This window comes from Equus przewalskii, chromosome 30 (genome assembly GCF_037783145.1).
Source record: "Equus przewalskii isolate Varuska chromosome 30, EquPr2, whole genome shotgun sequence".
Taxonomy (NCBI): Eukaryota; Metazoa; Chordata; class Mammalia; order Perissodactyla; family Equidae; genus Equus; species Equus przewalskii.
In genome coordinates this window covers 20677614-20697889 of record NC_091860.1, presented here as the reverse complement: position 1 = coordinate 20697889, position 20276 = coordinate 20677614, and the positions used below count along the sequence as shown (strand labels likewise).

Below are 20276 nucleotides of genomic sequence, written 5' to 3'. Positions count from 1 at the left end.
CCACACTACATCCTACTCTCTTAAAGACAGGAGATGAGAATGCCTGCAGGGGTAGGATTGCTGTTATTTGCACCTAGGCCCCTGCGTCTCCTCAAATGGGGTCGAGACACTGGAGCAATGCTATCTCAACCAGCTCACACCCTTGCTCTCTCTGCTCAAAGCCACAAGCCCAGGCATGGCTGACAAACATGTCTCTGGAGACTCGGGCCTCTGCCCTATTTCCCCGAGATGGATGGGGAGAAAGATGGGCAGAGGAAGCAGACATGAGGTAAGGGTGGCTCATGGTTGGCAGAAAATCATGGAAGGACATGAAGGAAAAGAAGTTGGGGTTTTAGGAGCTGGCAGCTGAGCATTCATTCACTCACTTCACTGAGCATTTGCTCTAGGACACAAAGATGAAGAAGACATGGTCCCTGCTCCAAAGTACCTAGCATAACAGAGAAGTGTGGGGTAAGGAGTGGCAGGGGTAGAGGGAGGAGTAACTAAGAATTCTAAGACAGAATTCCACCACACAAGGGTGAATTGTCAAGGCAAGAACCCACAGCCACAAAGAAATGTATGTTATACAATTTACTTTTCTCCATCTAATTACTTTTCTCCTACTTTTATTCAGGGTCTTACAATGCAAACAGATAAAAACAGATTATGGACTTACAAATATGCCCTGTTCAATATACAAAATTATTTAATTCTTGCTGAAAATCCAGTAAGACCAGTGGGGAGGGAGGGATGAAGCAGCAGAGAATAGGGGAATCTTAGGGCAGTGAAACTACTCTGCATGTTGCTACAATGGCAAATATTATTATACATTTTTCTAAACCTACAGAATGTACAACACCAAGAGTGAACCCTAATGTAAACTAGGACTTTGGGTGATTATGATGTGTCAATGTAGGTTCATCAGTTGTAACAAACGCATCACTCTAGGGGGGATGTTGATATGGGAGAGACTATTCATGTGTTGGGGTGGGGGGTATACTGGAAATCTCTGCGCCTTCCACTCAATTTTGCTGTAGAACCTGAAACTGCTCTAAAAAATAAAGTCTATTTGTTAAAAATCCAATAAGACGACTGGATCATAATATTGACTAAGGTATCTTAGTCCATTTGGGCTACTATAACAAAGTACTATAGACAAGGTGGCTTATCAGCAATAGAAATTTGCTTCTCACAGTTCTAGGCTGACAATTCCAAGATCAAGGCACTGGGAGACTTGCTTTCTGGTGAGGAGCCACTTCCTGGTTCATAGACAGCCATCTTTTTGCTGTATCTTTACACTGCGGAAGGGGTGAGAGAGCTCTGTGGGGTCTCTTTTATAAGGGCACTAATCTTATCCATGAGAGCTCCAACCTCATGACCTAATCACCTCCAAACCATCACAGTGGAGGTCAGGAGTTCAACATAGGAAATCTAGGAGGCCACGAACATTCAGTTTATGGCAACAGGAGTCCTGGGCAGCCAGCCAGCCTACTCACTCTGAGCACTCTCTGCACAGAGCCCTCTCCTTGGCAGCATTCAAACCCACTCTCACCTGGAGGGAGAATCCATGTGCCAAAACAGGAGACACAGTTCACAGCAGGCCAGGCTCTTGAGCCTCCATACCCACCCTCTGGGGTGCAAGACTTGAAAATATAAATTTGTTTACCTGTGAGCTCTATCCCCTGCCACACACCATTCTGAGATGGCAATTAAATGGGCCAAAATGCAAGCCATTTGGGAATTCACTAAATTGGGGCACTCCCCATTCACCAGCTGGCCACTTCTCCTTACTCTCCACCAAGCTCTTTGCATGAATACCTAATGAAAATCTCAAAATAACCCTGTGAAAAGAGATCATTATCCCAGTTTTATAGAAAAAGCAGCTGAGGTTCAGAGAAGTTGAACAACTTGCCTATAGTCATGGAATTAATTGGGAGCAGTCCTAGGATTTGACCCCAGCATCTGCCCCAGTTCAATACTCTAGATGGTACCCACCACTTCTGAGCATCCAAAGGAGAGGAAGTAGTGCCTTCTGCACTTTTCCCTGGCATCCCTAAATGCCTGTCAATACCAGCCTTGATAAAGTTTCTCAAGGGAAGAGAGCAAATCCACTGCCCTGTAGAGTTAGGAGCTGATAGCACTGCTGACAGTGACAGCATCTAAAGCTAATTTCCTTGGATAGGTCTTTCTAGAAAGCATAAAATTCCATCTATGAGAGAAACATATTTGCAACAGGAATTGGCTAGAGGGACAAGAAATGACCTCGTTCCAGGGTTTCAATTAACTATCCTTTCTTATAATACAAAATCCAACCCCTCACAGAGCTTTCCAATAAGGCTTTATACACAGTTTTCAAACCCTAGAAAAGATCTACAGCTGACACTCCTTCAGTCACATTAATCTTTCATCATTAACAGACACATATCAAGTTCCTACTGTTCATAAAAAGAACTGGATTTAAAAGATAGGATTCCTTTTCATTAGCAGCTTACGACCTGATTATAGACAGACAAATACTTATAAAAGACATGCCTGGAATAAATGTGGGTTTAATCTTGTTTAGGAACAACAGGACAGAGGAATGAACTCAGGCCTGGGCTTGAGCATGGATGGTTTCAACCACGTGGCTTCAGCGGCCCAATGTATTATCCTGAAAAGAAAACCCCTTTTCCCCTTTTGCTTGAAAGGCCCACTCCGTTCAAGTTGTTTTAGAATTAAAGGATCAAAGCTTTAAAATGTAAATGTTTGTGGAAAGCTAACAAATAATGCCACTACTACCCTTTACCACTTTAACTTGAATTATTCTCTGGGATCAGCATCAACCATCTAGCGGAGCCTTGGGGTTACACGACACAGATCAGCAAAGTACTGGTGGGGCAAAAGAAGAAATCTGTGGGGCTGGGAGAATGGGACACTGAAAAAGAGATAAGGAGGGAAGCTGAGGGCATCAGGCAGGCAGGAAACTCAGGTGTGCAGGGAGAATCCAGAGAGGAAAAGAAGACAGAAAGACAGAGGCACAGAGAGACCAACCCTGGTCTCCAAACACAACTATAACCATTTCCCAGGAAACTGAGAAATGGACCCTTCTCTCTGGACACAGAATAAGGAAATGGAAAAAGGACCCTCTTCTCAGAGCAAAAAAGTAAACAGAAATAATTTAGAAAATACCTGTAGAGCTACTATCTGATACTGGGCAAGAACGTCCTTCCTTCACTTTGTACGTATGTACATACGTGCATATGGATGGATGTGCGTGCATAGGGTTGGATGTACATGGGTATGTATGGAAGTGCACGTGTCTGTGCATGTGCTGGTTCATTTCCTTTGACTTTCAGCATGGCAGTTTTGTTTTATTGCAAAGTTGTGACAAAGGCTTGCACACTTTGGGAACTCTATGTTAGTTTCCACTCATGCTTTTAATGGTTTTATCATTGACATTGATGATTGTATTTAAAGTCAAAACAGCATCAGTAGACCACGTGCCGAGAGTTGTAGCTGTGGGTGAGTCTCTGTTATCCTATAAAATTCTTCTGTGATGCTACATTAAGGGGTTGGACTAGATGACATCTCGGCTCCCTCAAACCCTCACATTCTTCATCCCGTGTCTGTGCAAAGTAAAATGGACTGGCCTTGAGTGCACTCTGGGGACACTGACCTCCTGAACATGCTGGCAGCATCTGGGCTTGCCTAGGCCCCTGGGGAAAGTGTGACTCTGCCCAACGTCACAGCTGATTTAACTAAAAGAAAGATGAGAGCCAGCCAAGGGAACTGAAGCTTGACAGCACCCCTGAGGGTCTGTCCAGTGAGAGCCAGAGAAGTGTGGGGGAGATCTCCTCTGCTCAAGATTCACAAGCAGCGTTTGTCCTACCCACTATGATCAATCCCCAGAAACGGCCCCGCCTGTATGCAAAACCACAGCGCGTGCTGAGCAAGGCAGGAGCTGAGGCTGCTGGTCAACTCCTGGGGTGGAATGATGCAGAGGCAAAGGGCCTACAGGGAGAAGGGGTGTGTGGAAGAAACAGTGATAAAGGCAAAGATACTTTCCCCTTTCCCTAGAGAAGTCTCTGTGAGCTAAGATGTCCACAGGGAGAGCTCAAATGGTGATGGGTTTTCTCTTCCGAGACAGAAGGGGGATAAATGATCATCATTTCTTATTTAAAACCACAGCATGATGGCCAGAGATTTTACAAAACTCTCATGCCTCTTTGCAAAGCCCCTGTAAGGACAGTCAACCCATTCAGCCTCTGTGTCCACATGGGGACACCGAAACATTGAGAAAAATTTAGTGAAGAAAGAACTGCAGGAGACCTTGGGAACAGAAGGCAGAACTTCTATTTCCTAGCCTGCAAGACTCTCGGAGTGCTTTATTTCATTTCCTTCTAGTACTGGAGCATATTTCCATAGTAACTCTCCGGGAACTGGGTGCCTCGTGGGGCCAGGTGGAGGCTGGCGTGAGGATTCTGGCAGAGAAGACCATTTATAGAGAACCAGGCTCCTTTTTGATTCCCTCCCTTTCCATCTCGGTATATATGTACTGAGGTACTCTGGCAAGGCTTTGGAATTAAAGGCTGAACTTCATTACACAAGGGAAGAAATAAAAATTAAGAAAGAAATGAGGCCACTCAGTGAAGCCTCTTCAACACACCAGGATGACAACTTTCTCCTGCTGACTTGTGATTTTTTGGCATAGATGCTGTAACTGACAGCATCTATGAGGAAGTCCTGAGGACTGGAGTATCAATTATTTACAAAGCTTAGTTACTCCCAAGGTCCACACCATAATGACCTACTGTTGTCCATTTTGCTGGTGGAGACACTCAGTCACGGTGAGAGCACGTGATTATCAATGAGTTATAAAATGACAGCTGGCCTAGCAAGGATCAAAATCTACTGCTATGGTCTTATGCTACAATATGGATGAACTTGACATTATGCAAAGTGAAATAAGGTAGTCACAGAAGGACAAACACCTCATGATTCCACTTATGTGAGGTATCTAAAGGAGACAAGCTCACAGAAGCAAAAAGGAGCATAGTGGGTGCCCGGGGCTGGGGGGCGGGGAGGAGGAGAAAATGGGGAGTTGCTGTTTAATGAGTCTAGAGTTTCACTCATGCAAAATGGAAAGTTCTAGATATCTGTTGTATGACAACATGCATATAGTTAACATTGTACTGTGTATTTAAAAATTTAAGAGGACAGAATTCATATTTTTTTTTACCACATTTTTAAAAAACCCTATATCTATGAGTAGCTTAACAGTTGTCTCTCTGATCCTTCCCAGGGCTGCTGCAAAGAAGACTTTGAAGACTTTTAACCTATACTATACAGGGCGATGTCTACAACCGTAGCTTTGTAAGAAGAAATGATAAACATGGGCAAAACGCATGGATAGACATTTCACTGAAGTGGCCTCACAGATGGGAAACATGCAGATGAAAAGAAGATCAATATCATTAGTCATCAGCCAAATGGGAAACTTAACCTACAATGAAAAGACAACCCACAGAATGGGAAAAAATATTTGCAAATCATATGTCTGATAAGAGTCTAGTATCCAAAATATATAAGGAACTATTACAACTCATTGATAAAAAGACAACCCAATTAAAAACTGGGCAAAAGACCTGAACAGACACTTCTCCAAAGAAGATATACAAAAGGCCAATAAGTACATGAGAAGATGCTCAACATCATCAGCGGTTAGGGAAATGCAAATGAAAACCACAATGGAAGACCACTTCACTTCCACTAGGATGGCTAGAACCAATAAGACAGACAGTAAGTGTCGCCAAAGATGTGAAGAAATTTGAACCCCCACACACTGCTGGTGGGAATGCATTATTCATAAGAGGAAAAAGCAGAAACAACTCAATTGTCCATCAACTCATAAATGGATAAATAAAATGTAGTATATCCATGCAATTGAATATTACTCAGTCAAACAAAGGAAAGAAGTACTGATTCATATTATAACCTGGAGGAATCCTCAAAACATAATGCTAAGTGAAAGTAGCCAGATATAAAAGGCCACGCACTATTAAGATTCTATTTACCCAAAGCATTCAGAATAGGCAAATCCATAGAGACAGAAAGATTAGCAGTTGCCAGGGGTTGGGAAAAGGGCAGAATGGAGAGTGAATGGTAATAGGTACTGGGTGAAGGCACAAAAATGCTTTGAATTAGATAACATTGATGGTGGCTCTTGTCTGTGAATATACTAAAAATGACTGAATTGTACACTTTCACAGGATGAGTTTTATGGTACGTAAATTATATCTCAACAAAAAAAAGAAAAAATTTTAAACCACAATGAGATCACACTACAACCTATCAGAACGGCTAAAATAAAAAATAGTGATAACGCTGAATGTGGGCAATAATGCAGAAAACTGGATCACTCATACACTGCTGGTGGGAATGTGAATGAGACATCTGTTTGAAGGTGTCTCTTAAAACTAAAAACGGACTTACCATACAACCCAGCAATGACACTGTTGGGCATGTACCCCAGAGAAATGAAAACTTACGTCCTATAAAACCCTACACATGACTGTTCAGAGTAGCTTTATTCATAATAGTTAAAAAACTGGAAACTACCCAAATGTCCTTCGGTGAGTGAATGGTTAAACAAATGATGGTACATCCATAACATGGAATATTACTCAGCAATGAAGGGAAATACAACAACTTGGATTAACCTCAAGGAAATTATATGGAGTGAAAAAAGACAATTTCAAAAAGTTACATCCTGTATGGTTCTACTTACATAACACTTGAAATAAGATTCTAGAAATAGAGGACAGATGAATGGCTGCCAGGGTTTAGGAATGAGTGAGGGGGTAGGTGTGGCTATTAAGGGGCAGAACAAGGGAGCCATGAGGTGATGAGACAGGTCCTCATCTTGATTGTGGTGGTAGTAACAAGAAGCTGAACGAGACAAAATTGAAAAGTTTTTTTACATACACATACACCCAAATGAGTGCATGTGTAACTGGTCACATCTGAATCAGCTCTGTGGACTTTACCAACGTCGTTACCTCGTTTTCATATCATACTATAGTTACGCAAGATGTTCACACTAGGGAGAACGGCTGAGGGGTACCCAGGAACTCTCTGTCCATTTGTTTGCAATTGCCTGTGAAGCTACAATTATTCCAAAATAAAAAGCTTTTTTTAAAACTAAGTAACCATATTGTGATAGCATTGGTCAATATGTAAGAGTAATAGCTGTGTTTCAATTTAACTGATATTTGATGGCAAAAGAGAGAAGAGAGGAAAAAAAGAAATGATGGCATGCACAGTACAGACACGAACCATCAGCTCTACACGTCACAGAGAATCCTCCTTTAATGTGAACTACTCGAAACTAAGAACTTCCAGAGAGGACCTGCTTACCTGTGGACTCTCATTTAGCCTCTATTCCCCAGTGTACAGCTCTCCTCTAACGCACTCTCCTTACCTCTGTGCTTTCATTCATGCTCTTCCCCGTCTGAACTTATCTTCTTCTCTCCTCTCCACCTGTCCCAGTCCTTCCCACCTCAGAAGGCTCACAGCAGTATCCACCTTTCCACGTGGGTTAACTGTACCTCTCTAACTAGGTACTTGAGTTCAGACACTTAGATCTTATTCTACTATATTCCCAATAATACACCACATAGTGCTAAGAATGTAGGGGATCCTCAAAAAGCCTTGCTGATGTTATAAAGGTCTATGCGCTTTGAGACCTTTGAATCTTGCTCTTGCGAGCTATGCGATGATGGAGAATGGATACACACGGAGGCCTAGAGCCATGACACAATGTTTCACACGCAACTGGTAACTTGTACTTTTAAATATGTTATTTCAGTTGTTTTATTTACGACAGTGCTATGAATGAGGCATAGCAGGTATAATTAGAGCCATTTTACAGATAAGGAAACTGAATTCAGGGTGATTACGTGACAGTCAAAGTCACAATTGGTACTGAGTCAGGGGTAGAACCCAAGACTAGTTCCAAAGCCCTATCAAGATATAAATTACCACCTTAAAACTTTATTTTTAAGACGACAAATTATTAGTCAATTTATTAAGATGGAAATCTTCCCAAAAAAGAAGTGTAACATTTCTGTAGCACAAAATGTGGTATTTAGCCAACACCCTGAGGGGTGACTGAGCCGTCTTGGAGAGGACACAGAGTAAATGTCTTAAAAAGTGGAAGCAAAGGAATGGACTGCGATCAAGGACAAATTGAAGAACCCAGAAAAAGCTCCCCTTCCAAAATGTGTCCTGAATCAGCCGTTTCTCCCCAGCACGAATGCCTCCCCCAGCCCAAGCCTCCATCACTCAGATCTTAGCACTCCATGGCCACCTGAAGCACAAAGATCTGAACCTCTTCCCCTTGCTTAGAAAGCTCCACATGGTCTGGCTCCTGCTCACTTCTCCAAACTCACCTTGTTCCACTTTTCCCCTCCACTAATGCTCCACTCACACTTTTCCATCCCTCAAGCACGCCCAGCAGTTTCTGTCTTGGCCAACAGCATAGCTTTTTCTTCTATCTGCTTTCCCACCTGATCTTTGCACGATTGGCCCTGTGTCCTTCAAATTTCTGTGTAAGTGCTATCTCTTCAACCTAAAGTAGTTACCAGTTCCTCTCTAGCACATTATCACCTCTTTTAATTCTTTGCCAAACACCTATCATTATCTGACATTTTTCTTATTGAGTGATGTGTTGATTGACGTATTGACTGTCTCTCCTTCATCCCACTACAGTATAAGCTCAAGGGCAGGGAGCTCTTTTCTCTTGTTTTCCTTTGTATTCCCAGTGCCTAACATATAGCAGGTATTCAATAAATATGCATACAATGAAGGTATGAATGAATGAATGAAAAAGACCACGACCCCACCTAATTCACAGTGCTGGCTCTGTCTAGCCAAATGATCAGCCCAGTAATGACAATCTGAAAGTTACTAGCCTTTACCCAGAGGGTAAGTGAATAGCATGATCCTAGATACCTCAAAAGCACTTTAAAAACAGAATATTATAGTCATCTTACAAGGTCCAGATCAAGCCCTCTCTCTTCTCCGAAATCTTGCAAAAATCCTCAAGGCCTCCTGAAGCCCTCCTTTTTCTGTCTTTCTAAAGCTTTTGTTGCCCACACCTCTCATGTGATACTTAATAATCCCCTTCCTTATATTGGTATGCATGCCTACTATGTGCTAGGTCCTGGGAATACAACAATGAATAAGGAGGAGTTTATATGGAACTTACATCCTGACTGGGGGACATAGATATTAAACCAATCATTTCACAAATCATTACTTAATTGAGTAATTAAAAACCTTCCAGCAAAAGAAAACTCCAGGCCCAGATTATTCACTGACAAGTTCTACCAAACTGTTACAGATTGAATTGTATCCCCTTAAAATGCAAGGGTGGCTTCACATCTACAACTCAATGTGATACACCACATTAACAGAACAAGAGATAAAAACCTCAAAGTGCAGAAACAGATTTGACAAAGTTGAACGTCCATTCAGGATCTAAAAACTCTCAATAAACTAGGTATAAAAGGAATTTCCTCAAGGGGCTGGCCCCGTGGCCGAGTGGTTTAGTTCGCGCACTCCGCTGCCGGCAGCCCAGTGTTTCGTTGGTTCGAATCCTGGGCGCGGACATGGCACTGCTCATCAAACCACGCTGAGGCAGCGTCCCACATGCCACAACTAGAAGGACCCACAACGAAGAATATACAACTATGTACCGGGGGGCTTTGGGGAGAAAAAGGAAAAAACAAAAAATCTTAAAAAAAAAAAAAAGGAATTTCCTCAAGACAATGATGAAAGGTCATTTATGAAAAGCCCGTAGCTAACATCATAATCAATGGGGGAAAATAAAGCTTCTCCTCTAAGATCAAGGACACGGCAAGGATGCCCACTCTTGCCAATTCTATTAAACACATTAGTGAAGTACTAGCAAGAAAAAGACATAAAAGGTATCTAAATCATATAGGAAGAAGTAAAATTCTCCGTTTGCAGATGCCATGATCCTACATGTACAAAACCCTAAAGATTCCACAAAAGCTGTTAGAACTAACAAATGAATCCAGTCAAGTTGCAGGATATAAAATCAACATACAAAAATCAGTTGCATTTCTTTATGCCAACAATGACACACCTGAAAAGGAAATCAACAAAACAATCCCATTTATGATAATACCAAAAAAGAATAAAATACTTAGGAATAAATTTAACCAAGGAGACAGAAGATCTGTGCACTGAAAACTTAGAACATTGATAAGAGAAACTGAAGCCGACAAAAATAAATGGAAAGATATCCCATGTTCATGGATTAAAAGAATTAATATTGTTAAAATGTCCACACTACCCATAGAAATCAAGAGAGTCAATACAATCACTATCAAAATTCCAATGGCATTTTTCACAGAAATGGAAAACAACAATTCTAAAATTCATATGGAACTACGAAAGACCCTGATTATCCAGGGTAATCTTGAGAAAGAATAACAAAGCTGGAGGCATCATGCTTCCTGATTTCAAAGTATATTACAAAGCTGTAGTAATCCAAACAGTATGGTACTGGCATAAAAACAGACACATGGATCAATGGAACAGAATAAAGAGCCCATAAATAAACCCATATACATATGGTCAATTAATTTATGACAAAGGACTCAGGAATATATAATGGGGAACGGACAGTCCTTTCAATAAATAGTGTGGGGAAAACTGGACAGCCACATGCAAAAGAATGAAACTGGATCACTGTCTTACACCACACACAAAAATCAACTCAAAATGGATTAAAGACTTGAATGTAAGACCTGAAACCACAAAAATCCCAGAAGAAAACAGACAGTAAGCTCCTTGCCATCAGTCTTGGCAAAGATTTTTTGTATTTGACATCAAAAGCAAAGGCAACAAAAGCAAAAAATAAACAAGTGAGACTATATCAAACTAAAAAGTTTCAGCAGAGCAAAAAGAACCATGAACGTAATGAAAAGGCAACTAACAAATGGGAGAAAATATTTGCAAATCATATCTGATAAGGGGTTAATATCAAAATATATAAAGAACTGATACAACTCAATAGCAAGAAAAATAAAATAATCCAGTTAAAAAATGGGCAGAGGATATGAACAGATATTTTTTCAAAGATGATACACAGATGGCCACAAGGTACATGAAAAGGTGCTCAGCATCACTAATCATCAGGGGAATGCAAATCAAAACCACAATAAGACATCACCGCACACCTGTTAGAATGGTAATTCTCAAAAAGACAAGAAATAAGTGTTGCTGAGGATGCGGAGAAAAGGGAACCCCTGTGCACTGTTGGTGGCAACGTAAACTGGTGCAGCCACTATGGAAAACAGTATGGAGGTTCCTCAAAAAACTAAAAATAGAACTACCATATGATCCAACAACTCCACTTCTGGGCATTTGTCTGAAGGAAATTAAATCACTATCTCAAAAATATCTGCACTCCATGTTCACTGCAGCATTATTTACAATAGCTAAGACATGGAAACAACCTAAGTATCTATCAACAGATGAATAAAGAAAATGGAGTGTGTATATATATAATATATATATATATATTATTCAGTATATTACATATGTAATTCAGTATATTTTATATATAATATATATTATTTGATATATAATGTGTGTATATATATATATATTATTCAGCCTCGAGAAAGAAGGAAATCCTGCCATTTGTGACAACAGGGATGGACCTGGAAAGCATTATGCTAAGTGAAATAAGTTAGACAGAGAAAGACCAAAACCATATCATCTCACTTAAATGTGGACTCTGAAAAAAAAACAAAAATACCACGAGATACTAGTCCATACCTATTAGAATGTCTACTTTTTTTTAACAGGCAATGTCAAATACTGATGAGGATGCAGAATCATTGAAGCCCTTAGACATTGCTAATGCAAATGCAAACTGGTACAGCCACTCTCAAAACAGGTTTCAGTTTTTTATGAAGTTAAACATATACTTACCTTATGAATCAGCAAACCCACCCTCAGTACTTACCCAAGATAAACGAAATTTATGTTCACACAAAAATCTGGACATGTATATTTATAGACACTCCAGTAGCCTAAAACTGGAAACAACCTAAATATGCTTCAATGGATAAATACAAGTAAATGGATAAATACAAGTGTGGGACATCTCTATAACGGAACACTTCTCAGCAATGAAAAAGGAGTGAATTACTGATACACACAACATGGGCGAATCTCAAGTACGTTCTGCTAAGTAAAAGAAGCCAAACTAAAAAATGCAACATACTGTATGATTCCATCCATATGACATTCTGGAAAATGTAAAACTAGTGATGGAGAACGAATCAGAGGTTCTCAGGAGTCGAGGTTGGGGGAGGGGCACACACAGGAGGTTATTTATGGGGATGGAACTTTTCCACATTGTGGTTGTAGGGGTGACTACACAACCATGTGCATTTGTCAAAACTCATAACTGTACATGAAAAAGAATGCATTTTACTGTATGAGGATTTTACATATTCATTTAGAAAATAAAAGAGACAGAGAGAAGGCTTCTGCTTACTTAGGCCACAGAATTCTCTGGATGAGAGACATGATTCATATAACAAATGTGTAAGTCACCATAAAAATGCACCAAGTATACAACAGCAAACAAAAGAGATATCCCCGCTCGTTGGTCCTTTAGTCTACTTGGGTGAACAGTGTCTGAAGAGCAGGAAAACGGGGACCAGGATGGCTGAACAGGACGGCTGCCACCTTTAAATACAACAAAACAGAACCCCTCCCTCAACGGTTCCGCCCCCTTCAACATTATATGTATTAAACCATCCACAGCCAAACTTCATGACAGAATTGTCCACCCTATCTTCATAGCCCCTTGTCCCACTCATTCTTCACATCCCCTACTCTAGATCCTGCCTCCTCACTCTGTGGAGGCTCCTCATTCAGGCCACCAAAGCCGAGTGGTTACTTTTCAGTCCTCATCTTACTTAGCTCCTCAACAGCTTCTGGCCCTGTCGATCACTCATCCTTCTGAAAACATTCTGTGCCATTGACTCTCCTAGTTTTCCTTCTGTCTCTCTGACTGCTCACACTGGTTGAGAAGGAGCATTCCATGAGGCTCAGTCGGACCCAGGGCTCTACTCCTCTTACGCTATGCCCTTCCCCTTGGAAATCTCATTCGAATCCAGTTTCAAATGACATCTAATTACTGCTCAGTCCCAAAGGTACGTCTTCCACACAGAGCTCTTCTCAAGGCTCTGAACTTAGACATCCAACCACCTATTCAAAATCTCACTTGGATGGCTCAAGGACACCTCAATATGTCCAAGACTAGACTCCTGAATTCTCTACCAAACCTGTCCCAGTCCCACTTCTTGGTATTGGTCATGATATGCAGTTTGTGTGTCAGAAACAAGGAGTTATCTTTGAGCCTCCCCCCATCTCCTTTTTGACCCAAATCTAAACCATCGTTAACAGCTACTGATTTTATTTCCTAAATCGCTCTCAGATTTGCCTACTCCATGCCATCCCCACTGACTCCACTGTAGTCTAGCATCTATCTAGGAGCTTTATAACAACCACTACCCATTCTCATTGTATCACTTGGATCCCCTCCAATCCAGTTCCCCACTCTTGTCAGTTTGGTTTTCTCAAAATGTAAATTTGATTCCATCATCCCTTGCTTTTAAAACATCAAAGGTTTCCTACCATTGTTAGGACAAAGCCCATATCCTCACCAAGATCCACCAATCCCTGCAGGGTCTGGCCCCGCCCAATGCTCTTGCCTCATCCTTCTCACTGGTTCCCTCTGCTCCAGCCACAGGCTTTCTTTCATTTCCTCAAAGGCACCATGTGCCCTGCTACCACAGGGCCTTTGCACAGATTCTCCTTCTCTGGATTGCTCTCATCTCCCCTGATGCTTCATCATCCATCAGATCTTAGCCCCAGTATCAATTCAACAGAGGCTTTCTTTACCCCTAAGTCTAGGTCAGACTCCCTGATTACTTCCTTTCTCTTTCTTTAGATTTTTTATTTCTATTTAAAATTATAAAGTCATTAATGTAGCCTTTTGATTGTGTCAATCCCCAATACTAGGACTATCAGCTTTATGGGTCAAGGACTATGTATTTTGCTCAACATTGAAACTCTGGTGTCTAACACAGTAGCCGCCTCACAGTAGGCACTCAATAAATATTTGCTAAAGATTAGACTCAGCAATCCCACAAAATGACGTATGTTTAACGTCATATGTGTCGGCACTCTCCGTAATAGCAACATAGTGGAAACAACCTACCTATCAATAGCGGACGTAAATATATTGGGACACATCCATACAATGGAATACTATACAGCCATTTAAGGCAGCTTTATATGCATTGATACGGAAAGATTTTCAATATTTTCTTGTGAATAAAGCAAGGGATAGCGAAGTGTGTATAATGTGCTGCCATTTGTGTCAAAGAAGATGGTAAATAACACGTTTGAATTATTTGTTGGATAAAAATACACCTTAAACGGTTATAAGAACCTAATAACAGCAGCGACCTGTTTGAAGGGCGGGTGAGAACTGGGTGGATGAGTGCCAGAAGTGGGAGAGAAACTCGACTGACTACTATGTCAAACTTTCAGATCTGGGAACCCAGGTGAATGTTTTATCTGCTCATAATTCACTCAACGAATTTTTGTAAAATGCTCCCTGCACAGAACCCGATAAATTCCGTTGGATGAATGAAAGCACATGCGACGGCTTCCCCATCATCCATTCCCATCTCCAACACGTATCCCTGTCACCACTGCTGCCACCACTCTGCCATATCACTGGGAAGTAGCAGGAAGCTTCTTTAAATTTTAAAAATATGTCATTTTTAAAGTCATACTTTAAAATTATCAATTCACAGTAATAAACTCTTGTATCACACTTTACAGTTTACAAAGTAATTGCAAACCTAAGCTCTAATTAATTAGGTCCTGACAACAAACCTTAGACAGTTTATATATTTTAGCTCCATTTTATAGACAAAATAACTGAGGCTGTGAGAAATCAAGGGCCCTGGCCAAGTCCATTCCTCTGGAAACAGCAGAGCCAATCTAGATCTTCTGATTACAAGTTTACATTCCTTCTGACACAACTTGGAGAATAACGCCCCCATCAGCCTTCCCAACTCCAAAAAGGGAAGAGAGATGGCAGAAGGACTTTCACAGATTTTATTTCAATCCCATGACATTCTGTGACAGATTGATATAAGCATGGGTCAGTCTGGGTCTCAGTCCTGGAGGACAGCATTTGTAAAAAGGGGAAAACATCCAACTGCTGTTTTGACTGTTCTACTCACCCAGTAGGAGAGAAAAGAGGGAGGAAAAATGTCCTTGGCTGGTGTGGAGAGAATTCTGCCAGTAAATCTGGTAGATGCTCCAACTTGCCAAAGACGTCCCCTGAGGTCCCATTAACACCACAACCCTGAACCTGAGAGGTGCTGAACACTTACAAACACTGCTGACTTCCTGGCAACTTCTGAAAGCAAGATTGTGTTTCTACTTACTAAAGTGTGGGTAGGACAGTTGAAGATGGAACCAGAGAGAGGATGTCACCGCTGAGGACCGAGTGAGTGTGCAATCACAAAAGTTTCCCTACATAAGATTTTCCTTCTCTTCCATTTCTTAACCTCCAGATCAACCCTGGGGCCCCAGAGTCATGTAATGCTCCAGGATGGAGAAAACGAGATTATCAGTGAAGAGAATGAAATGTGCCTTTCACAAGCACAGTCTACATCGACTATTCCAGCGGACTGGAAGCTTAGAGACAGCAGCATAAACAGAGAGAAGGATGAGAACTTGCTAACATTCCTCCAGGATTTATAATCTAAGACATGGCATGTAACACAAAAAAGGTCTGTAACATGCCACGTCCAGGGCCATTCATAACGGACTCAGAACACGTGAAGGATTCATGTGTTCTGATTAACAAAAGTCTAACACCCATTTCTACTGGAATAAAAAGATGACCCGAACAGCTCTTCTGATTCCTCCCGAGATTGAGGACCACATAGGAAAAATACAGGCTGCTTCTGATACAACATGATATATTTATCCTGGGTAGGACAGACAATATGATGCTCACCTTCACCAGAAAAAGCAGTGAATTTTTAGCTTTTTTTGAAGAAGGGAACAAGCATTCGTCCATAATTCTTCACCTAATTCTGAGATCTTCAATTCACAACTACTTTAATCCACCCAGGGTCCGTAAAAATTTCTCAAGGAGCATCAGAAAATGTAAATCATGGAGCTGACAAAAAAGGAAATTAAAATTAAATTTAAACTTAAATTCTAAACTAACTAATTTAACTTAGCTCTGATGTGGCACACTTCAAAGTGGGCAGGGGATAGCAACAGAAGGAGCAAGGCGTTAAGGAGTACATCACATCTAACTTCTAAATTCGGCTACACATCAGCTCAGCAATCTGGAGTAATTCTTTTCCTCCCCCAAAGCTTTTGACTTTCCCTCAGAGCAATGGAGCACACCCACCCTTTGTTATCTAAGAGGCCAGGGTGATTAAAAGGAAAGAGAAAAGGAATTCTCCCCAAGATCAACAACTGACCACCAGAAATAGGACTGGCTTCACATTGAAACAATTCTCCATGGTCCTACTCTTCTATTTTTGGCAAATGCTGGAAAATTTAATTCCAAGGAAATGTTAATAGGTTCATTGTGCGACATGGGGCTAACAAGTTATGTAGCTGAAGAGTTTGGGGGCTAACCTATGCAGGTATTTTTGGAATAACATCCGATCTCTTGATATAAATCTATTGTTACCAACGATGTAATGGTATAAGCAAAATGCCCACAAAATGGAGAACCAAAGGGCTGAGCCAAAAATGATTCCATTCAGAATACGCTAAGGGGTGACTCAGTCTTGGGGGACTCAGGTATTCACTTCGTAGGTCCAGTTCAGTAGGGAGTGGACACTGGGACAGATTATGGGGGAAAAGAACAGGTGCTTGGAACCATGTTGGGAGCGACAACAGATGATCCCTGACTTACGATGGTTTGACTTAATGTTTTTTGGACTTTACGATGGTGCAAAAGTGATCCGCATTCAGTGGAATCCATACTTCAGATTTTGAGTTTTGATCTTTCCCCAGGTTAGCAATATGTGGTAGATACTCTCCCATGATGCCGGGCAGCGGCAGCTCCCTCTTAGCCATGCAGTCACGACAGTGAACAACCGATACACTTACAACCATGCTGTATTCACACAACCAATGTTTTCCACTTTCAGTACAGTATTCAATCACTTACCTGAGAGATTCAACACTTTATTATAAAATAGGCTCCGTGTGAGATGATCTTGCTAAGGATTAGCTAACTGTAGGCTAATAGAAGTGTTCTGAGCACGTTTAAGGTAGATTGGCTACACTAGGATGTTTGGCAGGTTAGGGGTATTAAACGCATTTTCCACTTACAATATTTTCAACTTATGATGGGTTTATCACAAGTCAAGGAAGATCTGTATGTGACAAGCATTCCGAAAATTCTGGCAAGCCATGGAGAAGGGGTTAGAGGAGTCTGGATTGCTGTCTCTAGGGTAGGCCTAAGGAAGGAATCTCTTGGTAATGTCAAGGGAGTAAGAATAAACAATTCTGGGGCCAGTCCAGTGGCACAGTGGTTAAGTTCATGCTCCACTTTGGTGGCCCAGGGATTGCAGGCTTGGATCCTGGGTGCAGACCTAGCACTAATTGTCAAGCCATGCTGTGGTGGCATCCCACATAAAATAGAGGAAGACTGGCACAGATGTTAGCTCAGCGACAATCTTCCTCAAGCAAAAAATGGAAGACTAGCAACAGATGTTAGCTCAGGGCCAATCTTCCTCAAACACACACACAAAGAATAAACAGTTTTCCTTAGATGGACATACCTGCCCATCAAGAGAACAGTCTCTGTGCAAAGAACACAAAGAAGGCCTCTAGGTGCCAGGGAGTGCTGGGCAGGCGATAAGGAGATTTGGAAGAACAAGGCAACTACTAGGCCAACCCCCCGGACACAAGACACTTCCCCCAAGCCCAACACATATGGGTGGAAAGAAGGGAGCCGCTTAACATATACAAATTGGCTCATTAACCCATAAAAAATGTCCTCATCCCATAGTCACCCACATCCCCGCTCTCTCCAGCAGCCTGTCACATTGCCCTAAAACCATCTCAGATGGGGCATTGGGAGTAGCGGGCCACTGCCTCAACGGACCTGGTCCCACAATCACCCCAGCTCGATTGTGGCAATGCTACTCCTTTGGGAAAGTGACCTTAAATTGTGAATCCTCAAAACTTCCCAGAAACTCTGGCATCTGCCCCAGTTTGGAAGATCCCTTCTATATTTTCATACCCTAAAATTATCCTGACCCTTACATTCCACAACTACCTTGGCCACCCTGCACTTCTATGTCTCAGCAACTACTGTTAAGAATCATAGAAGTGGTAGTTACAGCAATCATTTCATCTCCTTGAGGACTTTCTCTTTCCTCTTAGAAAGTTCCTTAGGGCCCTATGCTATCAGTAACAATAACAGTCACGAAGGCTCACATGTATTGAGTGCTTACTCCGTTCAGCACTATGCTAAGGGTTTTACTTACATGTTTCACATAGTTAAATCACATTGCATCAGTGGTATGATGTGGATCCTACTATTGTTTGCATCTTACAGAAGAGGAAACTGAGGCACAGTGTGCCAACCTTCATCCCATCTTGTTCCCTCACTTTGTGAGGCACCCCATGCCAAATAGTAAAGCCTTGGGAATCCAAAGTTTATGAGCAGTGTTTTTTAACTGCTTCGACGGAGGGAGGGAGGGAGGGAGGAAGAGAGGGAGAGAGGCTAATACTCTTTGCCTGGGCTTTTGGAAGACCATTCTTGACTCCTTTCATCACAGAATTCATACAAGATGTAGCTGTTCTATTATTTTGCTGTGCCACAGGGTACAGACAATTCTTACCCTATTATCTTCCTGGATCTCCCAGTCACTGGAGAAAGTCGCCAGTTGCTGCCCTTGGGAACAGTTCGAAAACTGGAAAAGGCTGGAAAACATCCTTCTGTTCTCTTGAGTGTCTGGAAAGATGGCATCTTGGAAATTGACTCCATGAGGCAAGAGGTTATAATTTTCATCCATCCTAATGGAACAGAAGAAAGAAGGAGAGACGCAGACTGGATACCACAGGGTGTACCAGGTTTAATAAAGTCCTAGAAGACTGTGGCAGTCTTGCCAATTACACAACAATGCCTTGCATGGCTCTCATTAGAGGAGTTACTATTTCTAATTGCCTCTCTGCCTCATACTACACGAGTCTATCCTTCAGGTTTTCAAAAAGATGAATTTGGGTGACGGCATGGGGGGAGTGTGTCATGGGTGCGTTTGTTAGTTGTATATCTCCCAAAGGCCCTTCTTTCTCCTAAAGTGTTTCTTGGTGAAAGGAAGGCCAATTGTAAAGACCTGGGTTCAAATCCTATCATTGTAACTTCTCTTCTGTCTGACATGAAACGAATTTCTTAAAATCTCGAAGCTTCTCTAAGCTTCAGTATTCCAATCTGTAAAAAGGATAATAATATCACCCTACTTCCTGGTGGTAGTGTAAGGGTTGCATTAGAAAAAGTAAATGAAGAGTCTGGCACAGAGTGAGTACACTATAAATATTAGTTAACATTTTTATAGAGCCAAGCATCAACTGCCTGTTGGAAAGATAAAGAAGTCAGAAAAAGGAAAACGAGAGATGGAAGTTACACTGCAGCCCAAGAGGTGCACGTAGGGCTCAACGGTGGGTCTCCACTGCCACTTTCTTCTGTGACACTGACCAGAATCTGTTCTCATCTCAGTAGGTCCCAGAATAACACAGGAGGAATGATTTGTATGCAGTTGTTAACACACTTCAGGGGAACACAGCCCTGTGAAATGGAAATCTGTCAGACTATTGTTTGACTCTGTAATTCTGCCCTAACTTTTTGTAAATATGTCAGAGCAAAAGATGAAAGAGTTGGCTGACCACCACAGAGCCAGGGGACAAAACTGTATTTCATGATAAAATCGGGGGGTCCAGGGGGAGACTGCTCAAGAACTCTGGCTCTTTTTTCTTTGGAAAATAAAGTTGCATTGTTGAATAGTTTTATAGCGGGGGTCTCAGTGTTTTTCCTAAGTAAAAACATGAAAATCTGAGTGAAGTTTCTCTGCACAAAGAAGGCCAGTGTCTCACTCCTTACTGACTTTATTTAGAAACTATAGTTCCCCAGAAATTAAAAA

General features: G+C 41.6%; 1 protein-coding gene across 1 annotated transcript in view; it reads right to left on the bottom strand.

Moving 5' to 3' along the window:
• The window catches only part of CCDC3 (coiled-coil domain containing 3), an 80696-nt gene that overhangs the window by 58266 nt on the left and 2154 nt on the right, over positions 1 to 20276 (bottom strand). Inside the window, exon 2 of the mRNA XM_070601230.1 lies at positions 18981 to 19155. Coding sequence (XP_070457331.1) covers positions 18981 to 19155 — 175 coding nt within the window. The remainder of the gene's footprint in view (positions 1 to 18980; positions 19156 to 20276) is intronic.